Genomic DNA, 15,615 nt, shown 5'->3' on the forward strand with positions numbered 1-15,615 from the left:
TACTGAGTGCAGTTTGTGTTATACAAGACCTGCTTGGGCTTCAGACAAAGTCTCAACAGAGAGGAGGGGAGAAGTGTAATCCCACCACCATCTGAGGAGCCATCAACAGAAGCGTTGTTTATTTAAGCATTTAAATTAAATGCTTGTGACCAAATGGTACTGCAGCACTACAGAAGGAAGCAAAAAAAAAAAAAATATCTATTTGTGAATACAGACTTGGCACCTGTACTCCCAAAGGCACGTTTTAATCACTCCCATATAACTACCTCTGGTCCCCTTGGATATGAATTAATTTACGTTGCCTGCTGCAGGGAAACTTATTAACTCTAAAGACGGGCCCAGTGGATTTGGATTTGGATTTCTTTGCTCCTTTTCTGTCCCATTGTTAGATACTTGTTGCCAGATTTCCAGATGGAAGCAGTGCCAAATAGCAGACTAAGACTTTGAGAATAAAATGGTGGCTTTTCATTAGTCACGCTGACGAAAGCGATACAGAGATGCCTGATTCCAGTTATCAGTCAGATGGCATCACCTTTGCTCTAGCTCCTTTTCAGCTACTTATAAGAGGCAAGTTATATCACATTGCATCAATTAAAAACTGTCTGACAATCAGGACCTCTTGTAATTGCATTGACATGAAGTGGAGATCCACACCAGGCAAAGGACCCTTCTCTTAATGTTGTACTTCATTTCCGTCACATTAATGACAGGCTGGTCAAACAATGCTGACAACACTCATTGTTGCTTGAAATTTCATCTAAATGAAATGATGGGATATATACTATACCCCTACATTTCTGGTTTCCTTTTCTTTTCTTTTACATATATTCTGGAAGATGTTTACATTCTTTAATTTGGGTTTATACTTAGTAGTAATGCTACAGGTTCATGAGATGGAGGTAGACTTTGCTTTAGTAGATACTCTCCAGTGGCTTTTCAAAGTAATTGTGCAAGCCAACACATTCACCTGTGGTTGTATGTGAGTTCCAGTGGCTCCGTTGTTCTGCATTTCTTATTATTAATCCTTTCCGATGTACCTATTCTTGTGGGGTTTGATATATCTCCTTGTGGATTGATTTTGCATTGATCTAATGAGTAGTAGTGACAAATGCCAATTTGTGTACCTGTAGGTTGGGTAAATATCCTCTTCTATGAGGTAGTGGTTAATTTTTTTGTCTTGATTATGACATTTACAGTCTTTATTTATAGGAGTCTAAAATATATGCATAAAATAGGTATCAACCTTCTATTGGGAATACTTTCTGAATATTTTTCTACCTTATAATTGACCATTTTACTCTCTTGAGGTATCTTTTGATAGATGAAAGCTCTTTGCTAATTTGGGGTATATGTGATACATTTTGGTTTCCTAAGATTATGAAAGATTTCTCTTGTGGCTTGAGCTACATATTGGTTTTATATGTTAGATTTAAGTCATCTACCCATTTTCAAATTAGATTTTAGTATTTGATATATGATTATGGTCATGGTTCCATTGCTTGTCTATCTATGTATCAGTACTATGTGACTTTAACCTCTGTAGCCATAAACTTAGCCTTGCTAGTTTTTATTTTTAATTTTTAATTTTTATTATCATGTAATATTGTACAATGTCATGGTATATGGCAATTTCTGTATGTGCATACAACATATTATTTTTATATGCACATAAACATGTACTGATAGGGTTTTTGTTTTATTTTATTTTGTTTTCTTTTTTTCAAGACAGGGTTTCTCTATGTAACTCTGGGTCTCCTGGAACTCACTCTGTAGACCAGGTTGACCTCAAATTCAGAGATCTGCCTGCCTCTGCCTCCCAAGTGCTGGGACTAAAGGCATGCACCACCTCCTCCTAGGTATCATACACTAATAGAAATGAGGTAATTAACATGTTTTTTCTCTAAGATTTGTGTTTTCTTTAAGATTGGAATATTTGAGTTACTCTTGTCTAGTTACTCAGAAAATAAACACTTTGTTGTGAACCTACCATGCCACAGACATCCAGAACATACATGTTCCTCATATCTAACTTTGTTTTGGTAGCCATTATCTAACCTTTTATCCCTCATTTCTGTGGCCATTCCTAATTTCTAGTAGTCAGTAGTCTGCAGTCAAAATGACATTTTTTAGCTTCCACACATGGGAGGGAATATGCAATGTATGTCTTCCTTTGTTTCAGGTTTTGTTATCTGGCAGTATATATGTTGTTCCTTAAAGAGGCCTGGCTCTTTGTATATGCTTGTATGTTTTAGAATAATTTTGCTCAAAGTGTCCTTCAAAAGTAGTCTTGAGCTTATTGACTCACTGGCCTCATCTATGTCCCCTCACTTCCAATGCTAGGTACCTTTTTGAGGAGTGTGCCTGTGTCGGGAGAACTTCCTACCCAGGGCCCAGCCTAGACCTCAATTTATTTCAGGTAAGAAAAACTGCCTATGCACACCCTAGGCTTCCATTATGCTAGCCTCCTGCAATTGCCAACAGCTATGCTGAAATTTTTCATTCTTTGGTAGACACCTTCTGCCTTTGGTCCAAGCTTTATCTTTAACCTGTGCCCAGAATTAGCAAATGCCACAGAAAAGAAAACATCAGCTACTTTCACCTCACATTAGAGAGTTTGTACTTGCTTTCACCTTTTTCTGATACCTTTAAGTCTACTGATTTTGTAATTTGTTCTCCCCCATCTGCATGTGTGTTATATGTATTTTTTTGGTTCTTGCAGGAGTTGTTTGTGGACTATTTGAAAGCAGAACTCCAGAAACCATTCTCTAGGACAATAGCTTTTGTCCATCTTGAACCGATTACAGGTGAGTAGCTTCCAATCATTTAGAGAAATTCAGAACACAAGAGGATGGGGAGCAAACACACACACACATCTTTGAAGCTCTATGAAACTATTGATTATGACATGGGCACCATAGGATCCACCCTCTCCACCAGTTAGTATTAGACACAATCAACTCATAATTTAGCTGATTTCTAGGGATATCAAATGAAGAAACATGCTCAGTTCTATTCCTGTTTAGGAGAATAAGGTGTCATCTCTGGACTCATTAAAGCAAATGTGTTAGTATAGACACCTATATGTGTACCGTTTGACATAGGTCTTTGGAAGTTAGTTCTGGGTTAACTTCTATTCCACACCATGTGGCTGGTCATAAGTCAGTTCTGGGTTAACTTCTATTTCACACTATAAGTCATAAGTCAGATAACACCTACTGATTTTTAATTTTTCCAATCACAACTTCATACAGTTATTTTATTGTGAGGATTAGGCACACTAATGGATAAAATTGGTTTCTTGGTGCTTTACATGTAATAAGCCTTCCTTCCACAAATTTGAGAATTAATTACAATGTTATAGGCATACCATCTCATCTGACATGCCTTTCAGATTGGGGATTGATTCTGTTTGGTTACTTTAGGAAGGACAACATACAATGAAATGCACGACTTTTAATACTAACAATCAGTGAAATCCATCAATTTCATGTTCACATATAGCCTAAAACTGTAAAATATAACCATTGACATTATCACAGATAGTTCACTTACGTGTCTCTACATCTCATTTTCTTAAACACAATTACTTTTTTGCACCATAAATTTTCTTGAATTGTATATGGACAGTATGCAGTATATACTCTTTTATGTCTAATTTTTTCCACTAGATATAATATCTTTCATATTAATACATGTATCTATTAGCAGTGTACTTCTTTTCTATTTATGGTTAGTGTCCTACTGGGTGAATATTCAATAACTGTTTAAATTTTGACAATTGACACAATCCTCAAATATCATCAACAAGTTCTGTGGCACCACAGGCCTCATGCCATAATGGGTCTCCATCATAATCAAATGAACATGCTCACTTCTCATCTAAATCAATGGAGTAACCATTGTCCAGCTCCACAGGATTCAGTATCATCAAGAGCCCACTTGTTATAGCTTTTTAGTAATATTTTATCTATTGGAAAGACTGCTGAGATGTGGAACCAGTGTCAGTTCCTGTAAGAGTTGGTAGACTTATTGATCATATAGCCTAATTAATAAGAATAAATAAAGAGCCTTTTACAATTTATTGCACTATAACATCTGTCCCCAAGATATACAACAATTGGAAACTTTAATGAATTAATACTTAAAAACACCAAAGCCTTTAGTAGTTATAAATGGCCATGAGTCAAAGATACTAATAAAAACAGTTAAAGACTCTGAGAAAGACTCCTTTCTCAATGGAGGTGTTAAGGAGAGATATGTAAACCACCTGTGCTCATTTTATGCTGAAATCCCTGAGCAAAAAAAATATCATGGGAAATCCAAAGGAAAAGAGAGGCACTAGATCCTCATTAGGCTGTCAAAAAGGAAGAACAGAAGCCAGATATCTCACTTAACTTCTTGGTAACTATATCCTGTAGCTATAACCTACAGTGTGGATGAGTGGTCAAGGATACTAATTTTTTTTATTTGTCTTTTTCTATTATTAGATCTGATTGGCTGTTTTGTCTTGGAAGTGACAATCTGGTGGTGGTTATAATAGGAATAGACTACTAGTACACACATTTTGTGAGAGGTTAACCAACATCACTAAAAAGTTTTGTGTTACAGCTAGACTCAGTCTGTACTTGATCACCACCATAATCACACCACCTGCCTGAGCCATGGAATCTGTGTCAATCCCTGCACTGGTTGCTGGACTTATTGATTGTGTAGCCCAGCTAATAAGAATAGCCGAGGAACTATTAGAGTTCATCTCGCAGGAACAAGTTCCTTCTGTGCTACAGAATGCTACAGCAGAAGAGGCGGAAGCAGTTGCGCCTCCTCCAGAGGAAGATTCGCTACCGGATCTTGCGGATCTTTCCGACTTAGAATCAATCCTTTCAGTAAGAGAAGACGAAGACCTAATTTTTGACATGGATGAAGCTATGATAGATATTAACGAGATATATGAGGATATACTTCCTGCAATAAAGGATGATACAGAAAGTGAGTGAGAGCCAGCATGTGAAAAAAAATCATCATTTTTTCATTTCTTTTTTTCTAGGCTTCAGCAATAGCTGTTTTATTCTAGTTCTGCATAGTTTCATTATTAAAAACTTTTAGATTAGGTAAACCTTGATTTCCTTTTGGAAAATTATTTTTATATGTTTTAATTCAAAAGACTGGCTTTAGTTATATAGTTTTTGCTTTACTTGTACTATTAGGATTCTTCATGATAAAACCAAATAATAGCAAGGAGAAGAATCTACCTAAGAATAGAATGAAGAACTGATGAACTCTACCAATACTCAGTGTCACTGCCCTGTGATAAATAGAAATTCTAAGAGTAGTGTTCCCCAGCATGGCTTTACAGTGAGTATTTTCTCATGGACAGGACAACATTGGCACATTGTATCTTAAAGAAGGAGGTTTTCATGGCAGAGTAAGGTCAATAATTCTGAAAGTACAATGTCTACCAGGCAATAAAAGTATAGAAAACGTTTCCGGATTTCCTGGGGACAAAATTTGAGAATTCTGATGTTAAGATATTGAATGAAAGACTGCTGATATCGGATTCTAATCACACATGTTGATATGTGCTGAAACTCTTTTGCAATATTGTCCTCTGATGGAATATTGAAGCTTGTACCGAAAAGCAAAGAGAGAAGTTCTAGGATGTCAAGACAGGGAATAACAACGACTTCATCAGTGGAAAATTAAGTGCTTATGTCATCAGCCTGGAGAAAATGGTCTACAAGGGGAAGTGGACAGTGTACATCTTCTTGTGTATAACTGAGTTTAAGACAAATACTTGGGAAGTTTAATGTGCTAGGACCGTTACAAACTTAACCTAGCAATATTTGTTACTAAGAGGTAAAAGTATGAATAAGATATAGACTGGTATCGAGGCACAATAACCCTCCACATGTCAGAAGGGTGAAATATAATAGTTGAAGTACCACCACACTGAAACAGAGATCAACTAAATAACTGTGCAAAATATTCACCTATTATACCAACTTATGCTGTCCAATCCTTTTATTTCCATGGACAGGCAGCATGGCCTTCTAACCAATTTTTGAAGAATCCTAAAGCACATCATAGTTAAAAAGATTAATAGGGCATTTAATACAGATGATTTCAGAGCCAACTAACGTGGCAGATACGTGACAAAAATACACACAGAACAAATGAAAATTATGTCAAAATGTAATTAACGGGGTTAATTGCATATTATAGTAGGTAGTATGCTGTAACACCTTGCTATAATAACTATAATAAGCAAACTGAATCTTATTTTTCCAGTATAGAAAAGACTCTAGGTACACAAGTACAGACAAAGAAGCAAATAGGCGATGCACTGAAAATTAACCTAATTTTGGTTAGGAGATTGGAGATTGCAAGATTGGAGAAAGCAAGAAGAAGTAGTTTGCATTTTTCCATGCCAGGAGGAAATGTTAATGAATAATAATTATTATAATTAGTGAAACAGTTAAGATTATTTCTATATTTTATAAGAACATTTGCCAACAATAGTAATGACAATAGACCTGGATGAAAGTTAAAAAAAATTAATCTAAGCTTTAAGTAAGGGCTTAGTAACAACTAGGGGAAATATATACTGCTGCCAGGGAAATTTGAACTGTAGGAAATAAGGTATAATTTTATGTCAAAATAACAGTCAAATTATGATTAATTGAACAAAATCAGGAAAAGTATCCAGAGAGAGAGGCCACCAGTCTACTGTAAATTCTATTGGTGACCAATTTACCTGAGAAATTGTAATGATGCTCTGCAAGCATGATAGCCACACTATAGTAATCCAAGTAGAACTCTAGAATACGGGCTTTGTAATGTTTCCACAATAAATTAGTAAGACTTTGTTAAAAGTCAGAGAGCATAAACCACCAATAAACTCATACAGGTCATAACAAGAGAAACCTGTAAGTCTACTGTAGACAAAGCCTTAAACAAGTAATAGACAGTGTTGTTCTTAGACATCAGAAAAAGAAAATGCTGCAAGTTCATCAAATGTGGATCTGCTTGGCCTACTGCATTTCAGTATTTGCCTTGATTGCATGATTACGTGTACTTTAGAACTGTTAAGACGTAACTCTGTTTCAAGAAATGGACTGTTATGACGAGTATGTTTGCTGTATGGAACAGGATTAGAAATAGAGTTAAAAGTGACAAGGAACAATCTTAGCAATAAGAAAACCCCGAAGAACAAGACCTAGTGGAGAAGGCATTTTCAGTAGGGAGAACATTTTAAATTGCCAACAGTTACCACCGTTGTTTGAGATAGGGTTACTTCCAAAGTGAATTCATTTACCGGTGCCTTAATGAAAATTAGCCAATTGTAAGATTGCTAGAAGTAACTAGTTGGTAATTGACAGAGTAAATAGAGAGTTAAATTAAAAGGAGAAGAAATACTAATAAATATGCTTACTGGATGTCTCCAATTGAGATTCTGACTCTCTTCCAGAAGACTGGAATCCATTATCAAAGCAGCCTTGTTTTGTATCTTTTTGAGGTTAATGCCAAAACCAGATTTTGAATGGCATAGAGAAATAGAGAGGGAGCAAGGCTCTATATTCTGAGACCAACTTAAAGGAGTTAAAATCAACAAAGATAGGCTGGTAAATGGCACTGAAGCACAAAAATCTTCATTCTTTAGCTGAAGTATAGGAGCTGCTGACAGTATGTACCTGCATCTTTATATGTAATCATTTCTTCAAATTATTAGGTAATAATCACTTGTGATCTTTATTGACTATTGTTCCAAACTGCTTAATCATTTTTAAGAGATTTTAGCTAATAAACTTTGATTTAAAGCCAAGAACTTGTAGTCACCTTCAATTACCTTGTAGTAAATTTCTAGGCTACCAAACTGTCACAAAAAGACTCTGTTCCACAGATGTCACAGAATAAAATCATTGAGAATATTGCATCAAGAGCCTGACTGCCAACTGACTTGTCCATGAACATGGTTCTTCATTTGTAAAATGAAAACTACACCTTTGCTTCTTACTTTTAGCAGTAGACAAAATGATACAATTTTGAAATCCTTTGGTATGTCTGACAATGGGCTAGAATATATAAAATTATGATATTTAAGAAGTCATTCCATACCAACAAATGCTAGTATAAAGCCACCTGAAGATTGAATTCTTATGTATGGACTATTCAATAGTCAGTACCTGTTTCTAAGAGATGAAAACTGCCTCATCCTAGTATTTTATGTAAAAATTATAATTTGGAATTGCCTTTTGTTTAATTTATTGGAGTATAATCTTTCACCACATGACATTCTTTTGAAGAGTCTATTTGAATCTGAGTAGGAATAATCATGAGGTAAGACTACAGTGAAAAAGGTCTTTTAAAAAAGTTTGCAACCCCATAGGAAGAACAACAATATCAACCAAGCAGACCTCCCAGAGCTCCTAGGGACTAAACCACCAACCAAAGAGTACACATGGAGGGACTCATGGCTCCAGATGCATATGTAGCAGAGGATGGCCTTATTTGGCATCAATGGGAGGGGAGGCCCTTGGTCCTGTGAAGGCTGGATGCCTCAGTGCAGGGGAATTTGAAGGTGGGGGTGTGGGGGTGGGAGTGGGAGGGTGGGTGAGGAAGCACCCTCATAGAAGCAGGGGAGATAGAAGATAGGATAGAAGGTTTGTGGAGGGGAAACTGGGAAGTGGGGGGGGGCATTTGAAATGTAAATTAAAAAATAACCAATACAAAAAAAAAAAAGAAAAGAAAAAAAGAAAAAGAAAAAGCCCTTTAGAGAAGCATGAGTTCTCTTCCACTTTTAGCCAAGATTTTGTTCCTGAGGGTGATACTGTACTCATTTTCTCTTTGCTGTTTCAAAATACCTAAATGAAAATGAAATATCTTAAGGGAGGAAAGGTTTATATGGGCTCATGGTTTCAGAGGGTCACAGTTAACAAGAATTAGGAAGGCAACTTATTAATGGGTTCTCAACATGTAACTCTCAGATTGAATTTGTTCCATCTGATGGTGGCATAGGATCCACTTAACCTAATAATTAGGCTGGGGAGGTGGTTCAGTAGGTAGGGATACTCACTGAGAAAACAAGTGGACCTGAGTTCAAATCCTGCTAAACCCATGAAAAAAGCTGGGCATGGTTGTACATGCCTGTAACCATAGTGCTGTGTGTAGAGGGGGAGGGGGGATATGATAGGCAGGATGATTAGAAGATTTTTGGCCACCAACTTAGCTTGATGTTCAGTGGATGACCCTGCCTCAAGAGACTAAAGCAAATGGTGAAGGAGTAGAACAACCATTGTCCTCCTCTGACCCCTGGGTATATGAATGAGTGCTATGCTCATACCTACATACAGATACATTATATGTCACACCTGTGGATGGACAAACTCTGACACTCATGTGTACACATAAAAATGCTATTTTGTGTATTTTTGTGTAGAAGGGAAATGAAGAACCACAAGGAACAAAAACAAACAAAACAAACAAAAATAAATAAATAAATAATAAAGGAAAGAAGAAGAAAAGGAGCTTCAGAATCAGAAGTGGAGGAACACATCTGTGAACTTGGTACTTAGGAAAGGGGTAAGGTGTCATGGTGCCATCCAGAGCAACACCACAAATACACATATGTGTGCACTTTCCCACTTCACCCCTGCCACCACCACCACAAATGAAACTAAGGAAAAATATATATATAAGAATAATAAATAAATCAATATGGTTTTCTCCTCAGTTTGTTAAGACAGGCAAATTACATGCCTTTAAAGAAAATTTTCTTAAAGTTTTTGAAAGACTTATTTACTTATTTTCAGTCTCTGAGTATTTTGCCTGCATGTATGAATGTGTGCCTGGATCCAACAGAGGTCAGATGAGAGCATTGGATCCCCTGAAAATGAAGTTACAGATGATTGTGTTACCATGTGGGCATTGGGAACCAGACCTGGGTCCTCTGTAAGAGCCATAAGTGTTCTTAACCACCGATCCATCTTCCTGGCTCCATTCCAAGGGATTTGAGGGATTTTTTTAATCATGAAAATTCTAAATTCAGTTGCCACAGATAATATAGTGAAGATAAAGTTAGATTTCATTTACTTACTTGTGTCCGAAATAGAAGTTAGCCATATAGTTTTATATTATCCTATGTGAAGAGAATTTTTAACTATAAAATAATCAGTGATCAAGTGTATTCATATCATAACGTAAATTATGGAGATCATTATCTTTACAAATTTTATGTAGCCGAATACTTTAAAGTTCAACTTGCAAAATGTCTCCAAACAAGGAGGACTGGTGTTTACTCTCTCTCTCTGCTAAACACCTGGAAGAGTACTTGACAAGGATTTGTTGAATGATAAAATGCTTTCCTTTCAAAGAATCGGGTGACTGCTTTTTTTGGTCACAAAGGAAATACATAGAAGCTGTCTGCATCACAGATGAATGGCTCTGTGAGACCCATAAAACCTACACATATGTTGGAAGTTTTAAGTGGTAGAGAACTACTGAGTCTTGCTTTGATGCTGTGGATACTGAGAGCTTTAAGCTTCCAGGAGACAGAGATTATCTCAGCTTACCTCTTTCTGGTGATATTTGATTGCTACCTTCAGCTTGGCTAGGTCGTGGTACTTCTGTGGGTCGAGTTCTTCACTGTGGTCATCTCGATGGTTCAGAATGATCTCCAGTTCACGGGAGCTCCGAGCTTGGTCCAGCAGGTCCTTGGCAAAGAGCTTACATTGTTGGGAGAGCTCCTCATACTCAGCCTTGAACTCATTTTCAACCTTGCTCAGCTCCTTGAGTTCCCAGCCCAGACGGAAGGCCGTGAGGATGGGGTCCTCGCTTGATAAGGCAATGAGCGAGGGGCTTGCCAGAGCCTTGTATATGTTCAGTCGGGACCTTGAATGACGCAGACTGTCTACCTCTGAACTGGATACACACTCCACACAGTTGCAGCGGATCTGGTGGGGCCTTGGGATAGTGACTCGTTTTTGGACAAGCAATTTGATGATTTCATAGTTGTTGGTGTGGGCTGCCAACATGATGGGAGTGATGTCTGGTGTGAACTCAGAGAACTGAGTGTCCATCATCAGAGTGGGAACCTACACACATGAAATGAGAAACACAGAGGGGTACAGTTATAGTTAGGAGCCTGAAGGAGCATCCATTGGTAATTCAGAAACTGAATTTTCTTTTCTCTTGTGACTGCTCCCCCAAACAGTTAATGTTTGTGGACTGCTATGTTCTTGGCACTTTCCTAAGCATGTTACTACTCATATTCACTTATTTAATATTCACAACAACTCAGTTGGTAAATATTCTTCCGATGGGAGAAAGCTGAGAGAGGTTAATGGTTACATACCAAAGATTATGTAGCTTTCAGTAGCAGAGCCAAAATTCAAACCAGGTATTGCAACTGTTCAGCTTAGCTCTTAAATTTATGTTGGCACAGTATATCCAGTTCTAACTAACAGAACAAGGGAAACGAAGAAGTAGAGGCCTTCTGGAACTGAGTTGAACAAATCACAAAGTCCATAACAATTCATGATGTTATATGTATAGCTTTAATTGAGCTGTTAAGAGTGCTGGAATATTGACTTGAAATACCAAAGACAGGCAATCACTTTTAAGATCATGCAACTAAATAAAGCCATAATGGCAAAAAGAAAAGTCTCTCACAAATGGTATTGACTTTGTATGCATATGGAACTTTAGAAGACTAAAGGGCAGGGCTAATTAATTCAATTCCTTCTAGGTCCAGGAAGATAGAAAGAATTAGATATTGTCAGGAAGAAGGAATTCTCTAAATGAGGAATTCTAGGTATGGGGCAGCATTGCTAATGACAAAAGGACCTTTGATAAACCTGTTGTGTCTAGGATATGATGTTTGGTGGAAATGGTAGCTATAGCTAGAATGTACAGAGTTCTTTCTGTCTTTAGGAGCACACCCAAAGAAGTGCAGTAAACCTGATCAATGAATTAAAACAGCCTTCCAACTTGAAAATATATCTTTGGGAACTTAGACTGTTTTCAGGCCAATAAAGAAAGCAAGAGGGTCTGGGGTGACAGCTGAGTTAGTAGAGTGCTTGTCTAGCATGCACAAAACTTTGGTTTCAGTTACCAGAACCTGAATAGGGTGGTGAACATATCCGTAATCTTAGCACCTTGGGGATGGAGACAGGAACATCTGTTCAAGGAAGATTATATATATATATATATATATATATATATATATATATATATATATATCCTGTATCCCCAGTGTCCATATGTGTGTGTGTGTGCATGTATATATGTATATAGATATGCACACACACATATACAGGAACACTGGGGATACAGGAGACTCTGTCTCAAAAGGAAAAAGAACATGAGGGAGCACCCTAGACTTACATAAGAACTAGAAGATGGAGCTAGAAGATGGAGGAGGCCTGGGACAATGACAGGAAACTTTTTGGAAGAGGAATCTGAGTATGTGAAGCGTGAGCAGCATTCCAGGAAAAGGAGAAATACTGATCTTATTATATTTGAAAAAAAAGAAGAGCACAGTGTCAAAACTCATGTTTCATGTTTGCTGGAAAGAAAAGAACAGGGGCAGTTGGGATTCTCACAAAACAGAAAAATATTGTTTTAATCAATACTTTCTTTTTATGTTTTTTAAAAATAAAAACAGCAGTAACAATCTAGAGTTATTCATGACCTTACAATAGCAAGAGTTACTGTTTTCCATCATATTTTGCTTCCATCTCGCCTTGTATATGGGACTTCTAAACAGGAGAGTGGTCAGAAAGGAGAGGGAGGGAAAGGTGAGGGGAAGCAGACTGCCAGACACCTGCTTCCCTTGCTGAGTAGCTGCACTGGCCTCTGAAAGCTATTGGTCATCCATTGCTAGAGAAAGGAGTAAACATTGTAAAACATCGAGAAAGGGAAGCTACAAACACAACAGCAGGAAGTGAACAACTCGATGCATAAAATAAATTGGACACAGGAAAGAATAATCTCAGAAATTAACATAAGCCTACAGGCTCAGGAAGAAATAGGCCTGAGTGGGCCTGGAAAGGAACATAAACACAACTGGGATAAAGCCATGAAGTGGGGGGAGACGGAAGGAGAGCAATTTGTCATAGGCTGCTCAGAAAGAACAGAGTTCAGATCAGGAAAATCTGTCCCTTCTCTAGGTAGGGATGGTTTTCAATCTTTGTCATTATCTAAAATGGTGAGGAGAAGGTGGAGTGGGTGACAGCCTGGTGGACAGTTTTCTCTGGGTGAGGGTGGAGGTGTGGTCTGCTTTCCAACATGCTGCTCAATGCGTCCTCTCACCCACTCCTTCCTTGCTCTGTATACTTTTTGTTCTCCTTTCCTTTCTTTTCTTCTTGTCAGTACTGACAGGACTGTTCAAGACCCAAAGCAATACCCATGCTTACTGTTCAGCCATGGACCTGAAAGGAGCTGTGCGTGAAATATGAAAAGCTTTCTGTAGTTCATTCATTCCAATAAGGAGCATTCTGATCCTACATTTCATTTTCTAGTTAGTTGAGACCAGAGAGGAAAACTTTTCCAAAGAGAGAAATCTTCACTGACCATGTCTTCCCTGCAACTGCCTATTGAAATATCGTAGGCTCTAAATTTTATCCAGGATAACTATTTTGCGGATGCTGTTTTACATTGTTCTGTATCTTAACAATATGCTTCTTTGCTTCCTTGTGAAGGGCAGTGTTAATTGTCAACTTGATGGAATCTAGGATCACCTGATGGGCCTCTGGGAATGACAAAATAATAAATCAAGAATAAGCAACTTAACTTGGACAGACAGTTCTCAAAAGAAGTACAAAAGAGCACTGTACACATGGCCCAGTGGCCAGCACAACTTTCTATTCAATCACAAGGGCTAGAGTTCAGGTTTTAGCACTCAGGTTGGGTGGCTCACAATCACCTCTAATTCTAGCTATAAGGATCCAATGAAATAGAAACTTCTAGTTCTTTGGCAAGTTATGTCAAAAGATGTTTTGCTGGGGCACACAGGTGAAAGGATGTCTTGCTAAAGCAAACACGTGAAAGACTTTTCCTGGAGCAGACACAGGCGAAAGGATGTTTGGATACAACAGACACATGAAGGGATGATTAATGAAGGAGTATAAATATGACCCCGTAGACAGTGGGGAATGAGCACTGGGCTTTGGTTTAGTTTGCTCCACTGCGTTATTTTTCACTAAAGACACGCCTGTATTGTGGTTCACCTTACATAGCGTTGTTGAGCTCAACTTGTTGTAGCACAGCCACTGAGAGAAACTCGCACAAGAACTGCTTGTGAGATTCCTGAGGCAGCTTGCCATTTCCAAGGTCTTGCCTTAGGCCAGTTGGTGATCCTGAAGGTTTCTTCAGGATCGAACTGCAGCTGCCTGGTGTCTGCTTGCTGAAATACTGAACTGTAGCTGCCGGTTCATTCCTGGTGTCCACCTGCCTACAACACTGGTCTGCAGCTGCTGAATCCTATTTGGTGTTTGCTCTGGGACTGAACTGCTGCCCAAGAAGTTTAAGTTTGCCCACAAAGAACTATTGCTGAACAGGTCCACTCCCCCCATATCCTAATAGCTTTTCTCTTCCACGACCTCTGCTGGGTGGTGGGCTAGAGGAGAGGTTGAACCCTTAATAAAAGTAGGTTGCAAAAAATGTATGCCTAAACAGGAGGCTGAGACAGGAGCACAGTAAGTCTTAAGCCTGAGCCCGGCAGGTAAAAACACTTGCCACACAAGCCTCGCAACCTGAGTTTGAATCCTGGAGCCCAGGTAAAGGTATAGAGCAAGCTCATGAAACACCATCATGCACGATTGAAGGAGGATGAGTGGAAGCCTCCTCCACTCAACATCCCAACTGTTGGGGTTGCATTAGGGCATTGTCTTTACTTTATTGATGTCTGAATTGATGTATTTTCCATACCTGTGTCACAAAAGGCTTCCCTCTGGATCCAGAGACTGATATTTTTGGTGAATACATCAGTTAAGAAACATAAATGTGTCTGTGAAAGTCACAGGAGGAAGCTGCAACATGAGGACTTTGGGAGCAGGAACCAAGGAAGTTGAGACATTCCAAATAAAGGGAAGAAGGCGGCTTGGGGTGATGAGCAGATTGGGTCCAGAGCAAAAGATGGTTAACCCAGAGTTTCAACTTAATCAGACTGGAAAGTGTAGGAATTTAGTAAAGCACATCTCTGGATATCTATGACAGTATTTCCAGAGATGGTTAGATTCTGAGGGCTTTGAAAAATATCAAAGAGTTAATCCTTTGATTGATTCATAACATAAGGGCATTATTGGGAGATAGTGAAAATATGGAGTGGGACCTAGTTGGAGGTAAGTAGGTGGGGAGAACATTCCTTAGGGACTATATCTTGCACTGTCCCCTTTCTATAAGCCTGCTTCCTGGGTCACATGAGTTGAACAACCCTGTTCCACCACACCTCCTTGACCTTGAAGTGAGTCTGGTGAAACAGTGAGCCCGAATAAATCCTGCCCCACTTATGTTCTTTGTGTCTAGGATTTTGTAACATGGTTGAAAACACAAGTAAAACAGTTGGGAGTAGTATAAATGGAGATTGTGTATGTGTGTACCGCCTATATAGGAACATATGAA

The 15,615-nt window shown here is 38.3% G+C and overlaps 2 protein-coding genes across 2 annotated transcripts in view; one reads left to right on the forward strand and one right to left on the reverse strand.

The window, feature by feature from the left end:
• Window positions 1-15,615, reverse strand: part of Trpc5 (transient receptor potential cation channel subfamily C member 5) — a 246,800-nt gene that overhangs the window by 73,752 nt on the left and 157,433 nt on the right. Inside the window, exon 3 of the mRNA XM_034485638.2 lies at window positions 10,566-11,087. Within this exon, the coding sequence (XP_034341529.1) occupies window positions 10,566-11,087 (522 nt within the window). The remainder of the gene's footprint in view (window positions 1-10,565; window positions 11,088-15,615) is intronic.
• Window positions 4,555-4,994, forward strand: Trpc5os (TRPC5 opposite strand). Its single transcript, XM_076918177.1, has one exon. It carries the CDS (start codon window positions 4,662-4,664, stop codon window positions 4,992-4,994), a length of 333 nt encoding a protein of 110 aa, XP_076774292.1. The 5' UTR covers window positions 4,555-4,661.

Source organism: Arvicanthis niloticus, chromosome X (assembly GCF_011762505.2).
Source record: "Arvicanthis niloticus isolate mArvNil1 chromosome X, mArvNil1.pat.X, whole genome shotgun sequence".
In the NCBI taxonomy this organism is placed as follows: domain Eukaryota; kingdom Metazoa; phylum Chordata; class Mammalia; order Rodentia; family Muridae; genus Arvicanthis; species Arvicanthis niloticus.

Bases quoted from the DNA above. Each gene is read 5' to 3' on its own strand.
- Trpc5os (XM_076918177.1), top strand. From the start codon at position 4,662: ATGGAATCTGTGTCAATCCCTGCACTGGTTGCTGGACTTATTGATTGT.